The 22,501-nt window shown below is 47.3% G+C and overlaps 1 protein-coding gene across 8 annotated transcripts in view; it reads right to left on the reverse strand.

Moving 5' to 3' along the window:
• The window catches only part of ATXN7L1 (ataxin 7 like 1), a 269,582-nt gene that overhangs the window by 130,269 nt on the left and 116,812 nt on the right, over positions 1-22,501 (reverse strand). Inside the window, exon 4 of one of the 8 annotated variants that reach the window (XM_047752420.1) lies at positions 21,230-22,307. The exons of the other annotated variants lie outside the window; for them this stretch is intronic. Within the exon in view, the coding sequence (XP_047608376.1) occupies positions 22,225-22,307 (83 nt within the window). The 3' untranslated portion in view covers positions 21,230-22,224. Of the gene's footprint in view, positions 1-21,229; positions 22,308-22,501 lie in introns of those variants that run through there. 8 annotated transcript variants of the gene reach the window in all.

The raw sequence follows: 22,501 nt of genomic DNA on the forward strand, positions 1-22,501 counted from the left end.
TCAACCGAGCAGTAGGTAATATGCTTACATAGCGCCATATATATATATATATATATATATATATATATATATATATACACACACACACACACACACATATGCCAGGCACTTTTCCAAGTGACTTATGTAAACAAATTTATTTAAGCTTCACAATAAGGGATAAACTATGAGAAATACTGCAGCTGGGAGATGGATCCAGGCAAGCTGGCTCTAGAATCCATGCCCTTAAACACTACGAAAATGGTTACCACTTGCTAAGGACTCACCATGGGGTGCTGCTATTCTAAACAGTTATATTTCTAATCCATTTCACATTCACTATCATTCATCTAAGATCCCAGATTACTTATTTTTTTCCATATTCATACTTCCAGGAAAGCAATTTTTATTTTGAATGAAAATAAAGATACCCCATTCTCCATGCACATGCAATCTGGTCCCTCCAAAAAGAGGTCACTGGCTGGTGATCCCACAGCTGCCCCTAGTGGATGTCACCCAGTGTCCAGCTGCTTACCCTCCCCGTCTCAAGACACCTGAGCCCATTCCAGCATCCAGCCCTGATCCTCCAGCTAAAATTATGAAGCAGATGCTTCTTTGGAGAGAGCCAGTCTCCTAAGGCCAAGCTCACTGCTTTCCAACCTAGGATTTGTTGGGGTTTGTTACTTTCCTTGTTGGAGATGAATGGGACTTGGCCTCTCAGCCACTGTACGTAATTTATATTTTGGTACAAAATAACACTTCTGCTTTGCCTGGGGGAGTCAGAGAGGGAAAAGGAGGAGCAGAAGAGCAACGTGGAGAAGGAGATGGACAGAAAATACAGGATGGAGAAGAGGAAAACTCAGGGATGACTGGTATCTGTGCTAGGACCTCAGCACACTGAGCCCAGTCAGACACTCGGAGAGGCTGGGTAGTGTGCTGCAGGGCCAGACTTGAACTCAGCACTCCAGCTGCTGCAGAGGGTGGGTAGAGCAGCCTGGCTCAGCGGTTCTGATGAGAAGTCCTCTCTTTGGGAATTCTTGGCTGGATAAGGTAGTGGGGATCACCATGTACTTGTCAAGTCCAAGGTTCCACGTGCCCCTCAGGGTGACACTGAGAAGGCAGTGACAGCTGTTGAGAGGTTTCTGCACTTTGTGGGCTGATGGCTGTGCCATGTCACACTGCTGCGGTGCAGTGGCCAGGCGGTGCCTGCACGTTTGGGCCTTCTGCCTCTCGGCCTCCTGGCCCACCTCTGTAAAAACTCACAAGGCCAAGGCAGAAAGGCTTCTTTTCAGAATTTGCCAGCAAGATGCCCCACTGGCAACTGGTTCCCGCCAACTCTGTTGATAACCTCTGAGGAAAAGAGATCTTTCCGCCTGGGTAACAACAAAATTGGTCTTTGCATCTGTGCAAATTACGCCCTGGATGACAGCAATCCTGAACATTAATCAAGTATCAACCAGTGACATGAGTGGAAAACAGAGTTAGAGTCTCTATTCTGGCCTCATTCGGAGCAAAGCCAAGCAAGGGTTGTTGGAGAAAACGCTCTCACGGGTTTGAAACAGCACGGGTGTGAGCTCAGGGGCCTCGGTCTGCCTGAATCCTCAGCTCTGCCCCTCACTGCAGAGCTCCCTCTGCGCCTCAGTTCTCCCATTTGTAAAACAAGAAAAACAGCGTCAGCCCTCAGGTCACTGCCCCGCAGGCTTTATGCAGAAGCCATGATGTCGCATAAATAAGATAATGGTGGAGAATAAGTCTACTGTGGAAGGGGGCTCCCTTCTTGCCAAAAGGGTAGTAGCTCAGGATGGATTTCACACACACTGTGTCCACACCAGGTAATTATTCTCTCTTTCTCTCTTTTTTTTTTTTGGCGGTGGCAGGGCGGCGGGGGGAACCATGCTTGCAGCTTACAAAAGTTCCCAAGCCAGGGATTGAACCCTTGTCACAGCAGTGACAAGGCCAGATCCTTAACTGCTAGGCCATGAGGGAACTCGCCACTTTTAATTCCCGTTTGAGCTTCTGAATGGTTGGGTCTCCACCTAAGGGGCTATCCTGATCTCTGTTTAATCCTGTCCCAACTCCCAGACTCAGATCTTACCCTTTAAAGAACCTTCCAGAAGCCCCCAATGCAAAACCAGAATCTCATTGCAAGGAAACACTGGGCAAACCAAACTGAGGGACATTTTACAAAACACCTGGTTTGGGGTTTTGACAAGTGTCAGGGTTGTGAATGGCAGGCTGAAGGATGGTCCCTGAGTAAAGGAGACTAACTAGGCATGACAACTAAACACACAGGTCAGAGTTCCTCTTGTGGCTCAGCAGGTTAATAACCCAACAAATATCCACGAGGATGTGGGTTCGATCCCTGGCCTCGCTCAGTGGGTTAAGGATCTAGTGTTGCCACAAACTGCAGTGTAGGTCATACATGTGGCTCAGATTGGGTGTTGCTGTGGCTGTGGCATAGGTGGTGCAGGCCGGCAACTGCAGCTCTGATTTGACCCGGGAACTTCCATATGCTACAGGTGCAGCCCTAAAAACAAACAAAAAACCACACGGGTCATCCTGGATTATTATTTTTATTTTTTTTTCATGATACTGTTTATTTTTATTGTATTCTTATTTATTTCACATCTACAATAAATCATACCTCTTACAGATTCTTCACTTTATTTTTTTGTCTACTCAGGGTAATTGGAAAAATTTGAATTAGATCTGTATCAGTGATATTAATTCCCTCATTTTGATACTTGTTTTTGTTTGTTTGTTTGTTTGGTCTTTTTGCTATTTCTTGGGCCGCTCCCGTGGCACATGGAGATTCCCAGGCTAGGGGTCTAATCGGAGCTGTAGCCACCGGCCTACGCCAGAGCCACAGCAACGCGGGATCCGAGCCGCGTCTGCAACCTACACCACAGCTCACGGCAACGCCGGATCGTTAACCCACTGAGCAAGGGCAGGGACCGAACCCGCAACCTCATGGTTCCTAGTCGGATTCGTTAACCACTGCGCCACGACGGGAACTCCTCATTTTGATACTTGTACTACAGTTACATAAAAGAATACCTTTTTTTTTTCCTTTCTTTTTTTCTGTCTTTTAGAGCTGCACTCTCGGTATATAGAGATTCCCAGGCTAGGGGTTGAATTGGAGCTTACGCCACAGCCACAGCAACACCAGATCCGAGCCACATCTGTGACCTACCACCACAGCTCACGGCAATGCCGGGTTCTTAACCCACTGAGTGAGGCCAGGGATCGAATCTGCATCCTCATGAGTACTAGTCAGATTTGTTTCCACTGAGCCACAACAAGAACTCTGAGAATATCTTTGTTTTTAGGAAAAACACACACAGAAATATTTAGAGGTAAAGGGACATGATATTTGCAACTTACCCTCAAACATGTATAAAAAATAAAACATGTGTACAAACACACACACACACACACACACACACACACACACACACACACACACACACACGTATATGGGGGGGGGCAGTGTTTCAATTATTTTTGCCACTTTTCTCTAAGTTTGAAATGTCCTTCCTCCTCCCACAACAGCACTCCACAACTGGTTACACGGTCTCCTTTTCACTTTGCACATGTCCTTGTAAGGTGTATTTCTTTAGATGTGGGTGGTGTACAGCAATTCTTTGTGTCCTCTTCATACCCCTTGACTTACAGCTGGAAGCGTCCTCTGAGATCATTTAATTCAAAGCCTCCAGGTGATGCGCCCAGGCCCGGGGCGGGGGGGGGGGGGGGGGGGGGGGCGCTAGGCGGGCATCACACAGCTGACAGTGCCTGTGCTGACCCTGCATTCCAGGTCCCGACCCCCTGGCCCACACTTCACGCTGTGTGACCACACAATGTATGCGGCTGCAAAGGAGTGACAGCTGTGACAGGATGTCATCACCTCGGCCTTTGGGGCAATGCCTGGGGCCCTGTGGGTGGGGGGAGAGGGGCTGGATGCCCTGGGGACAAGGTCCTTCTCTCTGTTTACTCCAGAGGAAACGTGGTAGGAAAAATGTTGGGCAGCTGCTCTAATCTGATGTCTCCAGGGCTCTAAGGACCACCTATATGCTAATGAGCCTCAGACTTGTCTCTGACCCTCAACTCTGAGGTCCACACTCCTATATCCAGCCATCTGCCAACTCCTGCCCATTGAATTGGCACCTCTAATGCAACACGTCCAAAATCAAAGGCCAGATGTCTCCCCTCCCCTGACTTTCCTCTTTGCAGTCCTGCACCACCATTTGCCCAATTGTCCAGGCCCAAACTGGAGGGACGCCCTAGTCTCCTGTGGTTCTCTTGCACCTCATAGCCGAACCACCAGCAACTCCTAAGAGCCCACCTTTCAAACACATCCAGAACCTACTTCCCCCAGGGCCATGGTCACCAACCTGATCTAGGCCTCCGTGATTTCTCACCTGGACTCCAGAGGCACCTTCTGAGGGTGCCCAAGCCCATCCTGCCCTTCCACTGTGCGTTCCCTGCCTGGCAACCAAGGGGAGCCTGTCTCTCCCCAGCTCAAAACTTCCCAAGAACTTCCAACTGACTTAGAATCAAACACAAGTTCTGACAAGGGTTCAGCTCTCTGGGCCTCCCCGTGTGGTGCAGCTCCACTCTCACCACGCTCCACCTGCAGAAACACTGGCACCTGCCCTTTGCTGTCCAGAAGCATGACCGGCTCAGTGTGCCCCAGCTTCAGGCTCTTCCCTGCTGCTCCCTCCACCCAGAGTCCTTTTTCCAAGAATCCACAAGGCCCTCTCCCTGATTTCACGCAGGGCCCAGCCTCAAGCATCTGCAGACAGGCCTTCCCTGACGAGCTCAGGGACAAGAGCACACTCGGCCCTTCCCCCACTGGCTCTTCTTCACCTGGCATCAGATGCTTATCTGCTTACTGCTTATTTATTCCCCACTAAGTTCCTAGAGGCCGGGAATCTACCTGGTTCCCCCTGTATTCCAGCCACTGCGAGGCACATAACAGGAGCTCGATATATGTCTGTTAAAGTAATAACGAACCCATTAAGTTGAAAAAGCAAGGAGCAGAATGGTGTACATGATACACACCCATTTATTAAAGAAAAGAAATAAGCATGTCTATGCTTGTTTATCTTTGGGAGGATTTAACAGCTGTGGTCTCTGGGAGGGTGAATGGGTGACTGGTCAGTGTGAACACCTTTTGAAATGTTTTGGCCATGCCCACAGCACATGGAAATTCCCAGGCCAGGGACCAAACATGAGCCATAGCAGTAACTGGAGCCACAGCAGTGACAACGCTGGATTCTAACTGAGCCACCAGGGAACTCCTCTTTTGAATTTTTTAGTAGGTACACACATTACTGATTGGGTGAATTAAAAAAATATACATACATACATATAGCAAATCATTGTATACCTAAAACAAAATACAATGTTACGTGTCAATTATATCTCAAAAAAACCCTCCCCTGTAACATTTCCTCCCTCTAAGTATTATTATTATTATTTATTTACTTATTTATTTTGTCTTTTGTCTTTTTGTTGTTGTTGTTGTTGTTGTTGCTATTTCTTGGGCCGCTCCCGCGGCATATGGAGGCTCCCAGGCCAGGGGTCGAATCGGAGCTGCAGCCACCGGCCTATGCCAGAGCCACAGCAACGCGGGATCCGAGCCGCGTCTGCAACCTACACCACAGACCACGGCAACGCCGGATCGCCAACCCACTGAGCAAGGGCAGGGACCGAACCCGCAACCTCATGGTTCCTAGTCGGATTCGTTAACCACTGCGCCAGGACGGGAACTCCCCTCTAAGTATTATAAGAGACACTTCCACCAGTATTTGAAACATATGTGTAACAAATATAATATCATGATTACACAAATTCCTTATGTACAATACATATAAAAGATATCACTTTTTTTTTTTTTTTTGGTCTTTTTAGGGCCACACCCACAGCATATGGAAGTTCACAGGTTAGGGGTCCCCAGGCTAGGGGTCAAATAGGAGCTGTAGCCACTGGGCTACAACACAGCCACAAAAATGCCAGATCTGAGTGGAGTCTGTGACCTACACCACAGCTCACGGCAACACCAGAACCTTAACCCACTGAGCAAGGTCAGGGATCGAACCCGTGTCCTCATGGATGCTGGTCAGATTTGTTTTTGTTGAGCCACAACGGGAACTCCTCCAAGGTATCACTTTTTAAAAAAATTATAACACCATTCAGTGCACTTTATCACAACCCAGGTTAAGAGTCATTACGTCTTGTGCTTATAGTCAGAGTTCTTAGAAAAATCCTACATATGCAAAAGTCCCTTAGAGACATAAATATAAAGTAACTGACATAATAGCAGCACTATTCACAATAGCCAAGACATGAAAACAACCTAAATGTCCACTGACAGGTGAATGGATTAAAAACATGTAGTATATACAAACAATGGAATACTACTCAGCCATAAAAAAGAACAAAATAATGCCATTCACAGTAACATGGATGTAACTAGAGATTATCACACTGAGGTAAATTAGAAAGAGAAAGACAAATACCATATGATATCACTTATATGTGGAATCTAAAATATGGCACAAAAGGACTGACTACAAAACATAAACAGATTCACAGACATAGAGAACAGACTTGTTGCCAAGGGGGAGAGGGAAGAGAGTGGGATGAATGGGAAATTTGGGGTTAGTAAATATAAATTATTACATTCATGTCTTTTTTTTTTTTTTGTCTTTTTGACTTTTTGTCTCTGTCTCTTCTAGGGCTGCACCTGCGGCATAAGGAGGTTCCCAGAATAGGGGTCTAATCAGAGATGTTGCCGCTGGCCTACACCACAGCTCACGGCAATGCCGGATCCTAACCCACTGAGGGAAGCCAGGGATGGAACCTGCAACCTCATGGTTCCTAATCAGATTCGTTAACCACTGAGCTACAATAGGAATTCCAACAAACTATTATATTTAGAATGGATCAACAATGAGGTTCTACTCTATAGCAGAGGTAACTATATCCAATCTGCTGAGATAGACCATGATAGAAAATAGTATTTAAGAAAAGAACGAATATATATGTAGGACTGGGGTCACTTTGCTGTACAGCAAAAATTGGCACAACAGTGTAAATCTACTTTAATTAAAAAAAAGTAACTGAAAAGAAGACTAAGAAAGAAGAAATAAAGACAAATCAGCTTTAGGGATTACTTATTAGGAGTTCCCTTGTGGCACAGCACGTTAAGGATCCAGTGTTGTCACTGCAGTGGCTGGGACCCCTGCTGTGGTGCAGGTTTGATTCCTGACCTGGGAATTTCCACATGCTGCAGGCATGGCCAACCCCCCCCCCCCCCCGCCCTGCCCCAACCAAAAAACCTTCTCCCTATATATAGATATAAACATCTCTATTCCTCTGAACTCTAAAGCCTAGCCTGGGTGGGGCCATAATTTTTCCAGGCCTGAGGGTCTTGTGACTTTCTATTGGACCTGCTGATGTCCTGGCCGTCTACAGTCCTGATCATAACATAATTATGAGAAGATACGGTCACGGCAGACTTAGCTTGCCTTTGTGAGAAGGGGTAAGAGGCAGTGGTGGAATGCTGGACTTGGTGTATGGGGGAGAGTGGCCCAGCTCTCTACCTGAGGGACTCAGTGAGTCAGGGTATAACAAGGGAGCAGGCTAGATGTGTCACCTCGGAGGTCTGTTTCCAGCCTTAGCATCCTGCAGTTGTTCTGAATAGATACTACTTGTTGGACCACACAGATGAACAGAGAGCTGCTATGCCTGAGATGCATGTGGACATAACCCCAATGTTAGGGCAAGGATCCTGCTACCAGACAGTGACCCAGCTGTGTGTCCTCTTGGCTCCCCGAGCCTGGGGATGACTGAGCCAGAAAGCTGAGGCTCCCGCTCCTACCTCCAGAGGCTTCCTCCTCAAGTCTGGGGCTGGGGGGTTTTGCATGCTGTGCCTCCGCCAGTTTTTCTGAACCAAGTGAAGTCCTCTGGAAGCTGCCTGGCAGGAGCCAAGCAAAACAGCTAGGGCTGGGCTTGGACAGGGCTGCCTCTGTGTCCCCAGAGCTGGGCCCACGGGAGACCAAGGGGAATGTCAGGCGGTTCCGTGAACCAGAAGGACAGACGAATTAAAGGGAGCTTCCCTTTCTTGAAAAATGCTGGCAAGAAAAACTGCAAATAGCTCTCAGCATGTTTAGGGAAAGGCCCTGAGTTGGGGGAGGGCGTGGGCGTCCAGTAGGCAATTCGTGGACACTGGACATCGATTCTCAAATCATGTGCACGGGGGGAGGAAGGAAATGATGGGGAGAAAAGAAATGACAGGGATCCTTGGGAGCTGGCCTCTCTCTCCGGAATGCCCCACATTACTCTTCTCTCTTAGATTTGTCTTGCTTAATATTTTAGGCAGAAACTAATGTTAAGGTGGGTTTGTGCACGCCCTCTGGACACGCTGGCATACTGGTGGAGAGATGTTTGGGAGTGTGCTGGGTTCCAGAGGGAATTCTCTGTGGAATCAAGGAATCTCTCTGGATAGTCCTCCAAACCACGTTTAGGGTATGGTTACTGGATGGGAGAGGAAGAAATGGTAAAATGAAAACAGCACAGTCAAATGAGAAAGAAAATGTCTCTGGATTTCTTTTTCTTTTTTAAAATATGGCCACACCCGTGGCTATGGAAGTTCCTGGGCCAGGGATTGAAGCAGAGCCACAGGTGCAACAATGCTGCCAGGAACTGCACCTGTGCCTCTGCGGCAACCTGAACTGCTGCAGTCAGATTCTTAACCCAATGCGCCATAGCAGGAACTCCTGGTTTGGTTTTCTTAACCAAGACTTGCTTTGAAGTCTAATTCTGCCCTTACTTTGAAAACTCAGGAGTTATAGACTGTGAAGTTGTCTTTTGCAGGCTGGGGGGTGGGGGGTGGGAGTAGGGGTTGTGGGGAAGTTGGGGGGGTTGTGGGGGAGGTGGTGGCGGTGGTGAAGGTACACAAAGTTGTCACAGTCAGAAAATGGCCACTATGAGAGGTTTTGAAAACTCCGTCCCTAGAGATTAAAGAGACAGCATTTAGGCTGGTAGGGTCCAATTGAAGGAGCAGCAGAATCACTCATAGAGGGGGGTGGGGTAGGGCCTGCATTTTTTTTTTTTTTTGTCTTTTTAGGGCCAAAACTGCAGCATATGGAAGTTCCCTGGCTAGGGGTCAAACTGGAGCTGTGGCCACTGGCCTATGCCACAACCACACAGGATCTGAGCAGCATCTGCAACCGACACCACAGCTCATGGCAACACTGGATCCTTAACCCACTGAGCGAGGCCAGCGATCGAACCTGCTTCCTCATGGATGCTAGTTAGATTCGTTTTTGCTGAGCCACATGGGAACTCAGGGGCCGCATTTCTTTATTTCAAAAAGCCCCAGAGTGATTGTGATTCAATACAATTCTCTGCATTCACCCAGAATCCCCTCCCTCAGGTCCAAAAGCCTTGTTGAGAACTGTTGTTGGACATTTCTTGCCTAAAAATCAGTCTGTGAAATTTCTCCCTGCGCTATGATTCGAAGGGCTTACTGTACCTATAACAGCTGTGCCCCAGAGGACCCTCCTAGGCCTTCGAATGGGAGAACTGGGGCTTCACCTTTTTTGTTTTTCTATCTAAGTGCACTCCAAAACAGAGTGTACAGACTGTGGGCATTTCAGAAAGAAGCTGAGATGGAAAAGTCTGTCTTGACACCAAAAAGAAGGTAAATCTTAACTCGGGGCACCAGGACCGGCTCTGTTGTGCACCAGTTTTGCATTTCAAACAATTTTGTGAGCAGTTAAATATGACGGATAATATAATTTTATATTTACAATTGCACTTTCAAAAATGCCACTTTAATCAATCACCATTTTCAAAATCTGAAAGGGCCTTCTCACTGCTCTTTCAAATAAAAAGCCCTCACTCTTTGAAAATGGCTTGTCCTTTCAGCTGGCGTTCAAAGCTTTCCACTCGTCCGGCTCCAATGTGATCTTCCTAAGGGCCCCCTCCCACCCCCCCTGCAACCTACTTCTATCATTTCAAACTAGCCGTCTCCTCCCTGTTACATATTCCTCTTTAATGTTGTAATAACAGCAGGGGAATTGTATCACTGCGATGATGGATGCCTCTTAACTATCCCCAACTGCTGAACTTTTTTCTGTTCCCCTTCTCCGAATTTTGCCAGGAAGGTTGGCAAGGGATCATCTAGTCCAGGGGTTCTCAATTTTGGCCAATCACTGGAATGTGGGATTATAAGGAGCGGGAGGGTAGAAGGTAAGGCTTTTTTTTTTTTAAATTGAGTTATAACATGCATACACCAATCACCAGCACGCCACATGACAAGAGATGTACAAAACACCCTCAAGTAATCAGCGCCCCAGAAAAGCTGGAGTAAAGGAAGCTTTTCAAAAAATTCTCACTTTGGATCCCAATCCTTTGAGATTCTGATTCCTAAATGGGAGGTAAAGCCCAGAAATTTGCATGTTTAAGATCTCCCCTGGAGTTTCCCACACACCACCAGACTTGGAAACCACCAATTGACCAAAAGTTTTCAAACCGCCCCTCAGGTGTCACCTGGGGGTTGGGAGCGGAGACAGGGAGCTGTCAGACCTGCTTTCCTTGCAATCAGAGCCACGTGTATCTCTTTCTCACTTGGGACCTCCTTCGGTGGGGTAAAAAACAATCCCTTAATCCTCAATTCTGGTGCTCGCCATTTGTTTTTTGTCTTTTTGCCATTTCTTGGGCCGCTCCTGAGGCATATGGAGGTTCCCAGGCTAGGGGTCTAATCGGAGCTGTAGCTGCCAGCCTATGTCAGAGCCACAGCAACGCGGGGTCCGAGCCGCGTCTGCAACCTACACCACAGCTCACGGCAACGCCAGATCCTTAACGCACTGAGCAAGGCCAGGGACCGAACCCGCAACCTCATGGTTCCTAGTCGGATTCGTTAACCACTGTGCCACGACGGGAACTCCTAATCCTCAATTCTGAAACCCACCTATATCAGTCAGTGTTCAGTCCAAGACATGGAACTCGACTAGGATGGCTATGAATAGATGCACATATGTACATATTTATCTATGGATCTACTCCACATATTTGACCTTTTGCAACAGCAATTACTGGTTAAACGCCCTCTAGCAGACTGTTGTTTTTGCATTCCATGCTGGCGCATTAAGTCCACAGGGCAGGCAGTGGGAAGGAAAGGACAGAAAGTGGCAGAACCAAGAACAATCTGGAACCCACAAGCCTTAACTGGAACCTCATGAGGACTGACTAAAACTCCTGTCCGTTCTTGTTGCCTTTGACTTTGAGGCCACTCAAGTCCCCCAGAACCCAGGGCCCTGCATCAAGGAGCTAAACACACATACCTGGCCCAAGAGTCCAAGAGGCTGAAGGAGGATCCAAGAGAAGGTGGAGCAATTGCAGGCCTGGCCACTGCCTGTGCCAGGGAGGTGAGCAGCACACCGCGCAGGACAATGCATGTGTTACAAAATGGCTGTAGCTACCCCTCCATCCTCCAGATCCTGAATCCCTCAGTGGCCCATCCAATGAGCAACCCACAGGACAGGGAATTCTGGGAAATGTAGTTCAGTCCACCCCGGTCAACACCTGACAAGCCACCCCCGCCCCCTTCTTATCACTGGTTTTCAAGCTTGGCTGCACACTGGAACCACACGTGAGGTTTTAAAAAGCTGAAGTTCCCGTTGTGGCTTAATGGGATTGACAGTGTCTCTGTAGCAGCAGGGACATGGGTTCAACCCCCAGTCCGGGGTGGGGGTGGGAGGGCAGTGGGTTAAGGGTCTGGCATTGCCGCAGCTGTGGCGTTTGTCGCAGCTCTGGTTAGGATTTGATCCCTGGTCTGGGAAGAATGAAAACAAACAAACAAAGAACTGATGTCAGGCCTGCCATCAGGATATGTGGAGGCTCCCCAGGTCACCCCAACATGCAGTTAAGTTTGACAGACCGATGTGAACCTCAGTGCTATCCTCAACCAGGAGCCCCAGAAGATAAGGTCTATTCTCACTTTGCCAAGAGGAGCATGAAAAGATCTGGTCCTAAAATGTTTTCCTCCTCATCCTACCTTTCTGCACCTGTCTGTCCTCCCTTCTTGAACCGAGCCACCACGAAGCCCTTCTTGGTCATCCTCCTGGTCTCAGGGCAGCAGGAGAACGGTGCACATACCCAGAGGTCATTCCAAAGCCACCAAGCTCACAGTGAACTGGAGATTGGAAGTTTTGACTATTAAGTGTCTAAATAAAACATCTCTTCCTCCTAGGCATTGACTAATAAAATGATTAATAAATGATGAATAAAATGATTCACAGCAAAGCGGTCAGTGAACATTTAACCATACGCAAGTATTGGCAAGAGCCAGTGCTGTGGGCATGTGGGTGGTTGAACTGCCACTTTTTTTTTTGTCTTTTTGTCTTTTTGTTGTTGTTGTTGTTGCTATTTCTTGGGCCGCTTCTGTGGCATATGGAGGTTCCCAGGCTAGGGGTCGAATCGGAGCTGTAGCTGCCAGCCTACGCCAGAGCCACAGCAACGTGGGATCCGAGCCGCGTCTGCAACCTACACCACAGCTCACGGCAACGCCGGATTGTTAACCCACGGAGCAAGGGCAGGGACCGAACCCGCAACCTCATGGTTCCTAGTCGGATTCGTTAACCACTGCGCCACGACGGGAACTCCTGAACTGCCACTTTTTTTCTGGCCCCGCCCATGACATGTAGAAGTTCTCGGGGTAGGATCGAACCCACACTACAGAAGTGACCTGAGCCACAGCAGTGACAACGCTGGATCCTTAATCTGCTGCACCGCAAGGAAACTCCTGCCGAGTCTTTCTTAAGGATTGCTGAACATGAAGTCCAAAAGGGGCCACTGCAGGAAAGGAAGTGGGAAAAGTGGTAGGGGGCTGGAAGAGCATGGGTTCAAGTTCCTGTGATGATGCCACTAACTAGCCAAGGAGCTTCGGCCAGGTCACTTGAGGCCTGAGTATTGCCCCACCTCCTGCATGGGGCCAGGAAGCATTAGAAGAGGAAGAGCTGTGAAAGGGCTTGGAGAGAAGAAGTTCCCAGAGCATGGACATTTGTGTGCGCAAGGCAACAGTGTTAACTCTGCCTGACCACTGCTCAGGGAACGGTTATCTAGACTATACTACGGATTTCTTAGGCCCTTTGCTTCCCTTTATCTAAGATGTGGTTATTTCTAATGAGATCTGCTGAAGTGTGAAAACAACACAATTGGTAAAAATAAGGTCTTTGGGATTTCCCTAGGGTTTCTCTTTCGTATGTTCTCCCTCTCGTCTGCATTACAGCAGACAGCTGAACGCTGTGGAGCCTCCCCAGTCTATACTCTGCAAGTTTACACAGGGAGAATCTTTCTAAGAAATAACAACAAAATAAACTTTCAGAGCATCTCCGTAAAATAAAACTGGGGAAGGGAGTTCCAGTCGTGGCTCAGTGGAAACGAGAATCCGACTAGGAACCATGAAGTTGCGGGTTTGATCCCTGGCCTCGCTCAGTGGGTTAAGGATCCGGCATTGCTGTGAGCTGAGGTGTAGGTCGCAGACAGCTGCTTGGATCTGGCATTGCTGTGGCTGTGGCGTAGGCCGGCAGCAACAGCTCTGATTTGACCCCTGGCCTGGGAACCTCTATAGGCTGTGGGTGTGGCCCTAAAAAGACAAAAACCAAACCAAAACAAAACAAAAAAACTGGGGAAGGATCAGGCAGTGCCATAATATTTTTACTGACCCATGTTTATTGTTGAAGGTAGTTTGCAACTGCATTAGCTTTTCAGCTTTTAAGCCTGAGGGCTGGGCTGACTCTTGATCCTCCTTTATTTGGATCTCCAGCAGTGCTTAGGGCAATGCAGCAGAAAGGACGTTAGGGAGTTTCCACCGTGGTGCAGCGGAAACAATCCAATTGCGGTTCAATTCCTGGTCTCGCTCAGTGGGTTAAGGACCTGGCGTTGCCGAGACCCGAGGTGTAGGTGGCAGACGCGGCCTGGATCTGATGTTGCTGCAGCTGATGTTGCTGTGGCTGTGGAGTAGGCTGGCAGCTGTAGCTCCAGTAGAACCCCTAGCCTTCGAACCTCCATATGCTGAGGGTGCAGCCCCAAAAAGCAAAAAAAAAAAAAAAAGGATGTTGAAGGTGGGAGTCCAGAGTTTCAGATTCTGGGTGTAGCTCTGGCCCTCAAAAGTCATCTTAATCCATCTCTCAGCCTCAGTTTCCTGGGAGTTGTCATGGGCATATATCTGGAGAAAACCATAATTCAAAAAGATACATGCACCCCAAGTTCATTGCAGCACTAGAGACAACTGCAAGTCCAGGAAGCAACCTAAACGTCCATCAACAGAGGAATGGATAAAGAAGATGTGGTACCTACATACAATGGAATATTACTTGACCATAAAAAGAATGAAATAATGCCATTTGTAGCAACAAGGATGAACCTAGAGATTATCATACTGAATGAAGTAAGTCAGAGAATGACAAATATCGTATTATATCACTTATATGTGGAATCTAACAAAAGTGACACAAAAAACTTATTTATAAAACAGAAACTCACAGATTTTAAGGCCAATCTTTTGGTTACCATAGGTGAAACCGTTCAGGGGAGGGAAAAATTGGAAAGGTGGGAATAACATATACACACTCCTGTATAAAACAGATGATTAATGAAAACCTGCTGCATAGCACAGGAAAATCTACTCAATAGTTTGTAATAACTGATATGGGAAAAAAGAATGGATCTCTTTATATGTATGACTGATTCACTTTGCTGATACGACACTGTAAGTCAACTATTCCAATTAAATTAAATTAAAAAAATAAAGTGCAAGTTATCTACATTCTGGGATTATTGAGTAGTGCTAATAGAGACAGTGTGTGGGAAAATTCTTCTGTGACCCCGAAGTGTAGCGCCGGTGGGAGATATGTGCTGAGAGCTGTCACTTCTCAAGAACGAGTACCGGCTGACTTTCTCCTTGAGGACAGGGAGGCACAGAGCGGAGGTGGTCGACCCTGGTGCAGATGCATGGAGATGACATGGCAGGTGAAGTCCCTAGGAGCCTGCAGAGTGACAGCAGTGGCTTTCTCACTACCTATCTGTGCTCCTTCTGCGGCTCCAAGCTGTATGTTGGCCTGGTCCCTTGTTTATTCATTCAACTGTTCATCAAGTGGTTTATTGAGTATCTACTCCGTGCCAGGTCCCATGCCAGGGGTTGAGAATTGAACAGTGAGGAGTTCCCGTTGTGGCGCAGTGGAAACGAATCTGGCTAGGAACCATGAGGTTGCAGGTTTGATCCCTGGCCTCGCTCAGTGGGTTAAGGATCCGGTGTTGCCATGAACTGTGGTGTAGGTCACAGACATGGCTCAGATCTGGTGTTGCTGTGGCTATAGCATGGGCTGGCAGCTGTAGCTCCAATTAGGCCCCTAGCCTGGAAACCTCCATATGCCGTGGGTGCGGCCCTGAAAAGCAAAAAAAAAGAGAGAGAGAGAGAATTGAACAGTGAGCCAAAAAACCAGAGGAGTTTTTTGCCCTCATGGAGCTGATCTACCCGGTTTACTCCCAGACAGGTTTGGACTCAAGCTGATGCACAGACAGAGGTGGACAACTGGCTTCATGCGAAGCCCCAGGGACAGATGTAAATGTGTGTTTTAGCAAGATGCTAACTTGAAGCCAAAAAATATCAAAACCTTGAGGCCATGTCTATTAAGAAAAAGAAGGAAGGGTGAATCCCCACCAGCCCCCATTCAGTTCTTCCTTATTGAGCCCTGAGCTCAGGTTTCCAGAGTCCTGCTCTTTATGAGTCAACCCTTTACTGAAACGGACTCTCAGCTAATAGTCATTATTCACACTAAGGTGGTGAATGCTCTGATGAAAGCCTCGAGGTCAAGGAACGATGTCCTGGCTGGAGGGACAGGTATGCCCGTGGTCACCCTAAAATCACACTAGGGAAGCCACTCGGGCTGGCATTTGCAGGGACAACAGAGGTGGCGAAAGTGGGGGGCTACCAGCAGGGATAGGTTCCCCTCAGCAAACCCCTGTGCTCTTTAAAGAAGCCCCCAGATCACAGAAAAGTGAGGGCAGGAGCAATGGGCTGTTGTCAGGGTTCCAGCTTTTGTTGTTTAGGTGAGGAGGGTTTGTAGGTGCTTAAAACATTAGGAAAAGCAAGGAACTAGGTAATTAGCCACATAAATGAAAGGCGAGAACAAAGAAAGACCAGGGGAGTCTTCAGCAGCCAGAAGCAGAAAATCTCCCTCAATCAAAGCTCTTCTTGCTCAATTTTGACCAAGCCCCACTGGCACATTTCCAGCTGGAATTACAGTATTTCTCTTCCTGAGAGAAGTAAGACATATTTTATTATAAGATCCCCCCCACCAACCCCAGCAAAAGCCAAATTCCTGAAAGACTGTAGGTAATGTGAACCCCAAGCGGACTCATTAAAGGAAAACTTGATATTGCAAAATAAAACACACTCAAACCCACACGAAACAAATGTACTGCACTGGGAATGATTAGAAGGCAAACATGGGGAGTTCCCACTGTGGCGCAGTGGAAATGAATCCGACCAGTATCCATGAGGACACAGGTTTGATCCCTGGCCTCGCTCAGTGGGTCGGGGATCCAGCGTTGCTGTGAGCTGTGGTGTAGGTCGCAGACATGGTTCAGAATCCAAGTTGCTATGGCTGTGGCGTAGGCCAGCAGCTATAGCTCCAATTTTTTTTTTTTGTCTTTTTGTCTTTTTAGGGCCACACCAGCAGCACATGGAGGTTCCCAGGCTAAGGGTCTAATTGGAGCTGTAGCTGCCAGCTTACACCAGAGCCACAGCAACGAGGGATCCAAGCTGTGTCTGTGTCCTTCACCACAGCTCACGGCAACGCCGGATCCTTAACCCACTGAGCAAGGCCAGGGATTGAATCCACGTCCTCATGGATGCAAGTTGGGTTCATTAACCACTGAGCCACAATGGGAACTGCTACAGCTCCGATTTGACCCCTAGCCTGGGAACCTCCATATGCCTTGGGTGCGGCCCTACAAAGCAGGAAGAAAAAAAAAAAAAAAAAAGGTGGATACCTGGAGGAGTCAGAGAACCTCACTGGACCCTCCCCATCCCCCACTCTGTGTATCTGTCCCAATCACAGCCCCTCCCTCCTTCCAAAGTAGCCACTAAGTTCTTGACTTAGTCTTTACTTCCTTGTGGTTAATTTATTTATTTTGCTTTTTAGGGCCATACCTGCGACATAATAAGGTTCCCAGCATAGGGGTGAACTGGAGCTGCAGCCCCAGGACTATGCCACAGCCACAGGAATGCCGAGATCTGAGCCACGTTGTGACCTATACCACAGCTCACGGCAACGCCAGATCCTTAACCCACGGGGCAAGGCCAGGGATCGAACCCACATCCTCATGGATACTAGTCAGGTTTGATACCGCTGAGCCACAAGGGGAACTCCTTCCTTGTGTTTATTTATGGTTTAATCACCCTTGTGTGTATCCTCACGACTGTAGTTTAGTTTTGCCCATTTTTATACGGCTTTGAAGCTGCTTCTAAGTGACCGTTTCCTATTTCCTTTTCTTACAATACATCTGTTGAAGACTCTAACCTGGCATTTAACCTGCAGTTTCCTACTGTCTGGACTTTGACTTTGCCCTTGGTGAATGCCCAGGTACACTCTTTTTTTTTTTTTTTTGTGGTCTTTTTAAGGCTGCACCTGAGGCATGTGAAGGTTCGCAGGCTAGGGGTTGAATTGGAACAGCCACAGCAGGCCTATGCCACAGCCACAGCAATGCCAGATCTGAGCCACATCTGTGACCAACACCACAGCTCATGGCAACACCTGAGCCTTAACTCCCTGAGCAAGGCCAGGGATCAAACCCACATCCTCATGGATGCTAGGTGGAATTGTTTCTGCTGCGCCACAACAGAAACTCCCCAAATGCACTCATTCTTAATGCAAATAATTACCCACTTAAAAAAAAGAAACCTTATGCAAGCCATGTTCTTAAGGAGGGCACAACCCACCATAATCACTTTCTTGTGAGAATGTGGGCAAAGGGAGTGCTTACAATAGAGGTAATGAGGCAGGGAGAAAAATGTGATCTGGGGGAGCCCTCTGGGGAACGAGTGATTTATGATTTTTTTGGTAATTGAAAGTGACCGGAGAATGCCTCTCTTTCCTATCTTCCACTATAGTTTGCTTTAGTAGGAAACACATTTGCAGTGGGGTTTGGCATCACGCTAGGCTCCAGGGCCCAGGCTGTATACCATTCGGTTTTATCAGAGATGACTGCATAATAGGAGCCCAGATGTAGTAAAAACCTAAGGAATCTAAACCACTAGCCAGACTCACCAAACGTAATAAATATAAATGATAGATGAAAGGAAGATAGATCTGGCCATTTACTTATGGTTTGGAGCAATAAAAGTAAGCTTTAAATTTTTTCTTTTCGGTAATCTTAGCAGGCAGTCTCACGAACATACTTAGTAGGATTTTCAAAAGGCTTCATCAAGTATTGACTTAATAAAGAAGTGCATCCACTTAATGGTGACCTGCAGACCTCCCCAATAAGTCCAGGACCCTAAATCATACGCTCCAGGGTTATGGCACCCACGTGGTGGAAAAAGCAATGAATGGGGTCGTACTCAGAGACAGAAGGTTTTTTTAAGGCTTAAAATTAAATATGTATGGGGTCTGTTTCGATGTGTACAGGGAAAAAAATTCCCCAACTGACGGATACAATAAAAAATTCAAAAGTCAAGGCCCTCTTCAAACCCACTGGGCCACTGACACCACCTTCAAAACTTTACGGCAAAAACAAAACAAACAAACAAAAAAACTTTACAGCAGCGGTAGTTGTACAGCCGCAAAAGAAATGGGGGGCAGGGGTGGGGACTAAGAGAAATTAGGCAGAGGCCTTAACAGATGACATTCTGGTTCTCTATTCTTATTTCTCCCCTCGGTTCTTTCAGGGATTGTATTTGGGAAAGCAATCGGGGTTCTGCAGCCTCCTTCCTGTTCACGGTGGAGAGGACATGGGGACGGGAAGGGGGGAAAGATGATCAGGAGAAGGACTTCAGGCAGATTTGACAGCCACACCGCTTTCTCCCCTGGGCTCAGGGAAAATCTACTTGAAATATTGGGTTCCTGCTTTGATTTATTTATTTATTTATTTGTCTTTTGTCCTTTTTTTAGGGCCGCTCTCGTGGCATACGGAAGTTCCCAGGCTAGGGGTTTAATTGACGCTGTAGCCACCGGCCTACGCCACAGCCACACGAGATCCGAGCCACGTCGGCGACCTACTCCACAGCTCATGGCAACACCAGATCCTTAATCCACGAGCAAGGCCAGGGATCGAACCCGCAACCTCATGGTCCCTAGTCAGATTCGTTTCTGCGGCGCCACAACGGGAACTCCGGGTTCCTGCTTTTAGAGTGTAGACGGTAAAGTGATTTCCAACCCTGGTTTTCACAATGCTCTAGGGTATTTCCAATGATGACAATGTGTGTGTTTAAAATTCTCAAAACCAAATTAATTGGAATTCACTGAAAAGGCAAATATGATTCAGAAGCTTTTTCTTAGTTATTATCTAGTCTATCTTTCTGAAATGCCTGATGCTCTTTCTTAGAATTCCTTCCTGCCTGGACTCAGGGACATGGTTACTCTGATGTTTCAAGTCTAACCTTCCTGGCTGGTTCCTGCTGCTCTTCCAGGCCTCATCTCTGGATCACTGGAAATACTGCAGGGTTCTTCCCTGAACCTTTTTCTTGTCCCTGCTCCGCACCACCCCAGCCCCCACCCCAACCCCCTTCACAGATTCCTCAAGATTTCCAACTCCAGCCTCTACAAGCTACGCATTGTATGAGACACCCCCACCATGTGAAATTCCTGAAGGACAGGCTGGGCTGGGACCCCACGGGGATGCTCACAGACAGACGAGAACTTGGAAAGGGGATTCAATCTATCATGCCTTCCGGGATTCTAGGAACTCACTTCTTAGGCTGGGTCGGGCTCAGTCGAAGCACATTACATGCATTATGGTATTTAATCTTCACACTGTCTCTCTGAGGGGGCATGATTATACACCCATTTCCTACACGTGAGATTAAAGCTAGGAGGGGGCGGGCACTAGACAGGGCAAAGCTGAGCTGCGAACCATCACGCTCTTCTGTCTGAAGCAGGAGGTTTTGTCTGAAGCAGGAGGTTTTGCTCTGTGCTTCTGGACAAACAGACTGGCTGGATCAGGGCCTGGCAGGGAAGTGAGCCTGAGCTGTCACAATGTAGGAGTAACCCATCAAAAGGACTGGGGGCTCAACGTGTGTGTGTGTGTGTGTGTGTGTGTGTGTGTGTGTGTGTGTGTGTCTGTGTCGGTGGGTGACTTACCTTGGATGATTGTGGCAGGAAGTGGGATGTGATCAAAGAGACAGAAAAATGCTTATAGGAACCAGCAGTTGCCCTCAGATGAATCTTATAACCCAGGTCCCTGCCTACACATGAGGCTCTATTCCTACTGGGGTGCACGGAGTTAAAAATGAAACAACCCTTGAAACAGAAGCCTAATTATCCCTGGCAATTTATTAAATAACTAGGGTTTTCTAGGCCTTGTTAAAATGAATGTTTAGTGTATTTTCTTATCCTCTGACGTGCACTTCTTCACTTGTCAGCACCTGCTGGCAGCAGCTGGAGTCACCGGGCCAATTTTGCTGTATGTGCAAAATCAATTTAATCCCCCCCAAGATAAAAATCAGTAAACTGATTAAGTTACAATTAAGGTATGTCATTGAAAGCACAGACAACAAGAAAAGGCTGAGGAGGACAGGTCCTGAGGTCACCCCTGACTTCCTTCTACTCAAATGCAATGATTTCCCCCCCATTCCCCACCCCGCCCCTGTTCTCCTTGCCTGCTCTACTGTATGTGATATTCTGGGCGAGCAACAAGATACCTCCTACTTCTTGAAATTCTCTCCTCTTTTGGCTTCCATCATGCTGTCCTTATGCCAGGTTCCCTTCCTGGCTCTTGTACTAGTTCTATAACCGATAATCTGTTCATCCATCTCTCCATCCATCCATACATTCATCCATTCATCCATTTTATAGATGTTTAATGACCCAATGTGCCAGGCACTAGAAAAAATGACAGAGTATATGTATGCCTCGTTTCACAGTTGAAAATGCTTTTATGTTATTTCATTAGTTTCTTGCTACAACCATGTGAAGTGCTGTTGGTACCTTCATTGTACAGAGGAGGAAACAGGCTCTGAGAGGATCTGGAATTTATTCATAACAGCATAGCCAGCAGGTGGCAGAGTCTGGACAGGAATTCAGGTTTTCATGCTAGTAAAGAATTCACACTGGCACTCTCTTACATACTGGTCAAGTAGAATTGCTCGACTGGTTTCATTATTCCTAATTAAATGTCATGATTCAGTCAATACCTATTCGTTGAAACTGGGCTAGGCTCTGAGGATGCAAAGTCTGGGGCCCTGCCTTCACAGAGCCTGTGGCCTAGGAGGGGAAACAGACATTAATTATATGTTCACACCACAAACATTTGTTTTTAAGGTATGAGGGAGAGTGGACCTAGTTATGAAAGTCAGGAGGTCTTTCAGGAAGAAGTAATCATTTAAGATGCACTTGGGGGGATGAGTCAGAGCTTTGGGAAGAGGGGATGAAAGAAAATCATATACAGAGAAGGAAAAACATGTGCAAGGGCCCTGGGGCAGGAAGACCCAATGTGCTGAAATTTTAAAGACTAGCTTGACTGGCATGTACAGAGTGAAAGGGAGCCCGGCATAGGATGTGCTTCAGATCACGCAAGACTTTGTGGCCATGACAGGGATTTTTACTTTTAGCTTAAGAGCAATGGGCAGCCACAAGTTAAGAAGATGATACAATTAATTGTTTTGATTCTACCTTCTGTGTGCAGAATGAACTGTACGGGAGCAAGAGTGGAAGCAGGGAAAACAGCTGGAGGGCTTTTGTGGTTGTCCAGGCGAGAGGTGATGACAGCTTGGACCAGGGTGGTGGTGGTGGTGGAAATGGAGAGAAGAATCCCCTGGGTGCCCTCTGCTCTGCTCCAGCCCGTTTTCTCCCTAAACCCTGTCACCAGAGGGTGCTCACGAATTTGCGGTACATGGAAGCTTGTCCACACTTCCGGGCTCTGCGCAGTCTCCTCTTCCGGGAAGCCTTCTCCAGACTGTGGCAGTCCTCCAAGCTCTTTCAGAAGCTGAGTCTGTCTTCTGCATTGTCTCTTTTACACCTGCTTCTTCTCTATGGCTTGGCTGTTCTCCGGTCCATTCCTGAAGATGCCTTCATTTCTCTTGTCTTGCTTTCTCCCTTTGGAAAGTAAATGCTTTGTTGGCATTTGCTGAATGGTATCAACAGGGCTCCTTTGGAAATTACATTTGTAAATGATTACTCATGCCAAGTGCCTTTTTAATTTTTTCCCCTAAATTAAACACTGGTTGTTTAAATCTGTCTTCATGATCTTGTTCTATCAAAACGTATGTCCCAATTTTTCTATTATTTCC

The sequence above is a fragment of the Phacochoerus africanus genome, chromosome 11, assembly GCF_016906955.1.
Source record: "Phacochoerus africanus isolate WHEZ1 chromosome 11, ROS_Pafr_v1, whole genome shotgun sequence".
NCBI classification, from domain to species: domain Eukaryota; kingdom Metazoa; phylum Chordata; class Mammalia; order Artiodactyla; family Suidae; genus Phacochoerus; species Phacochoerus africanus.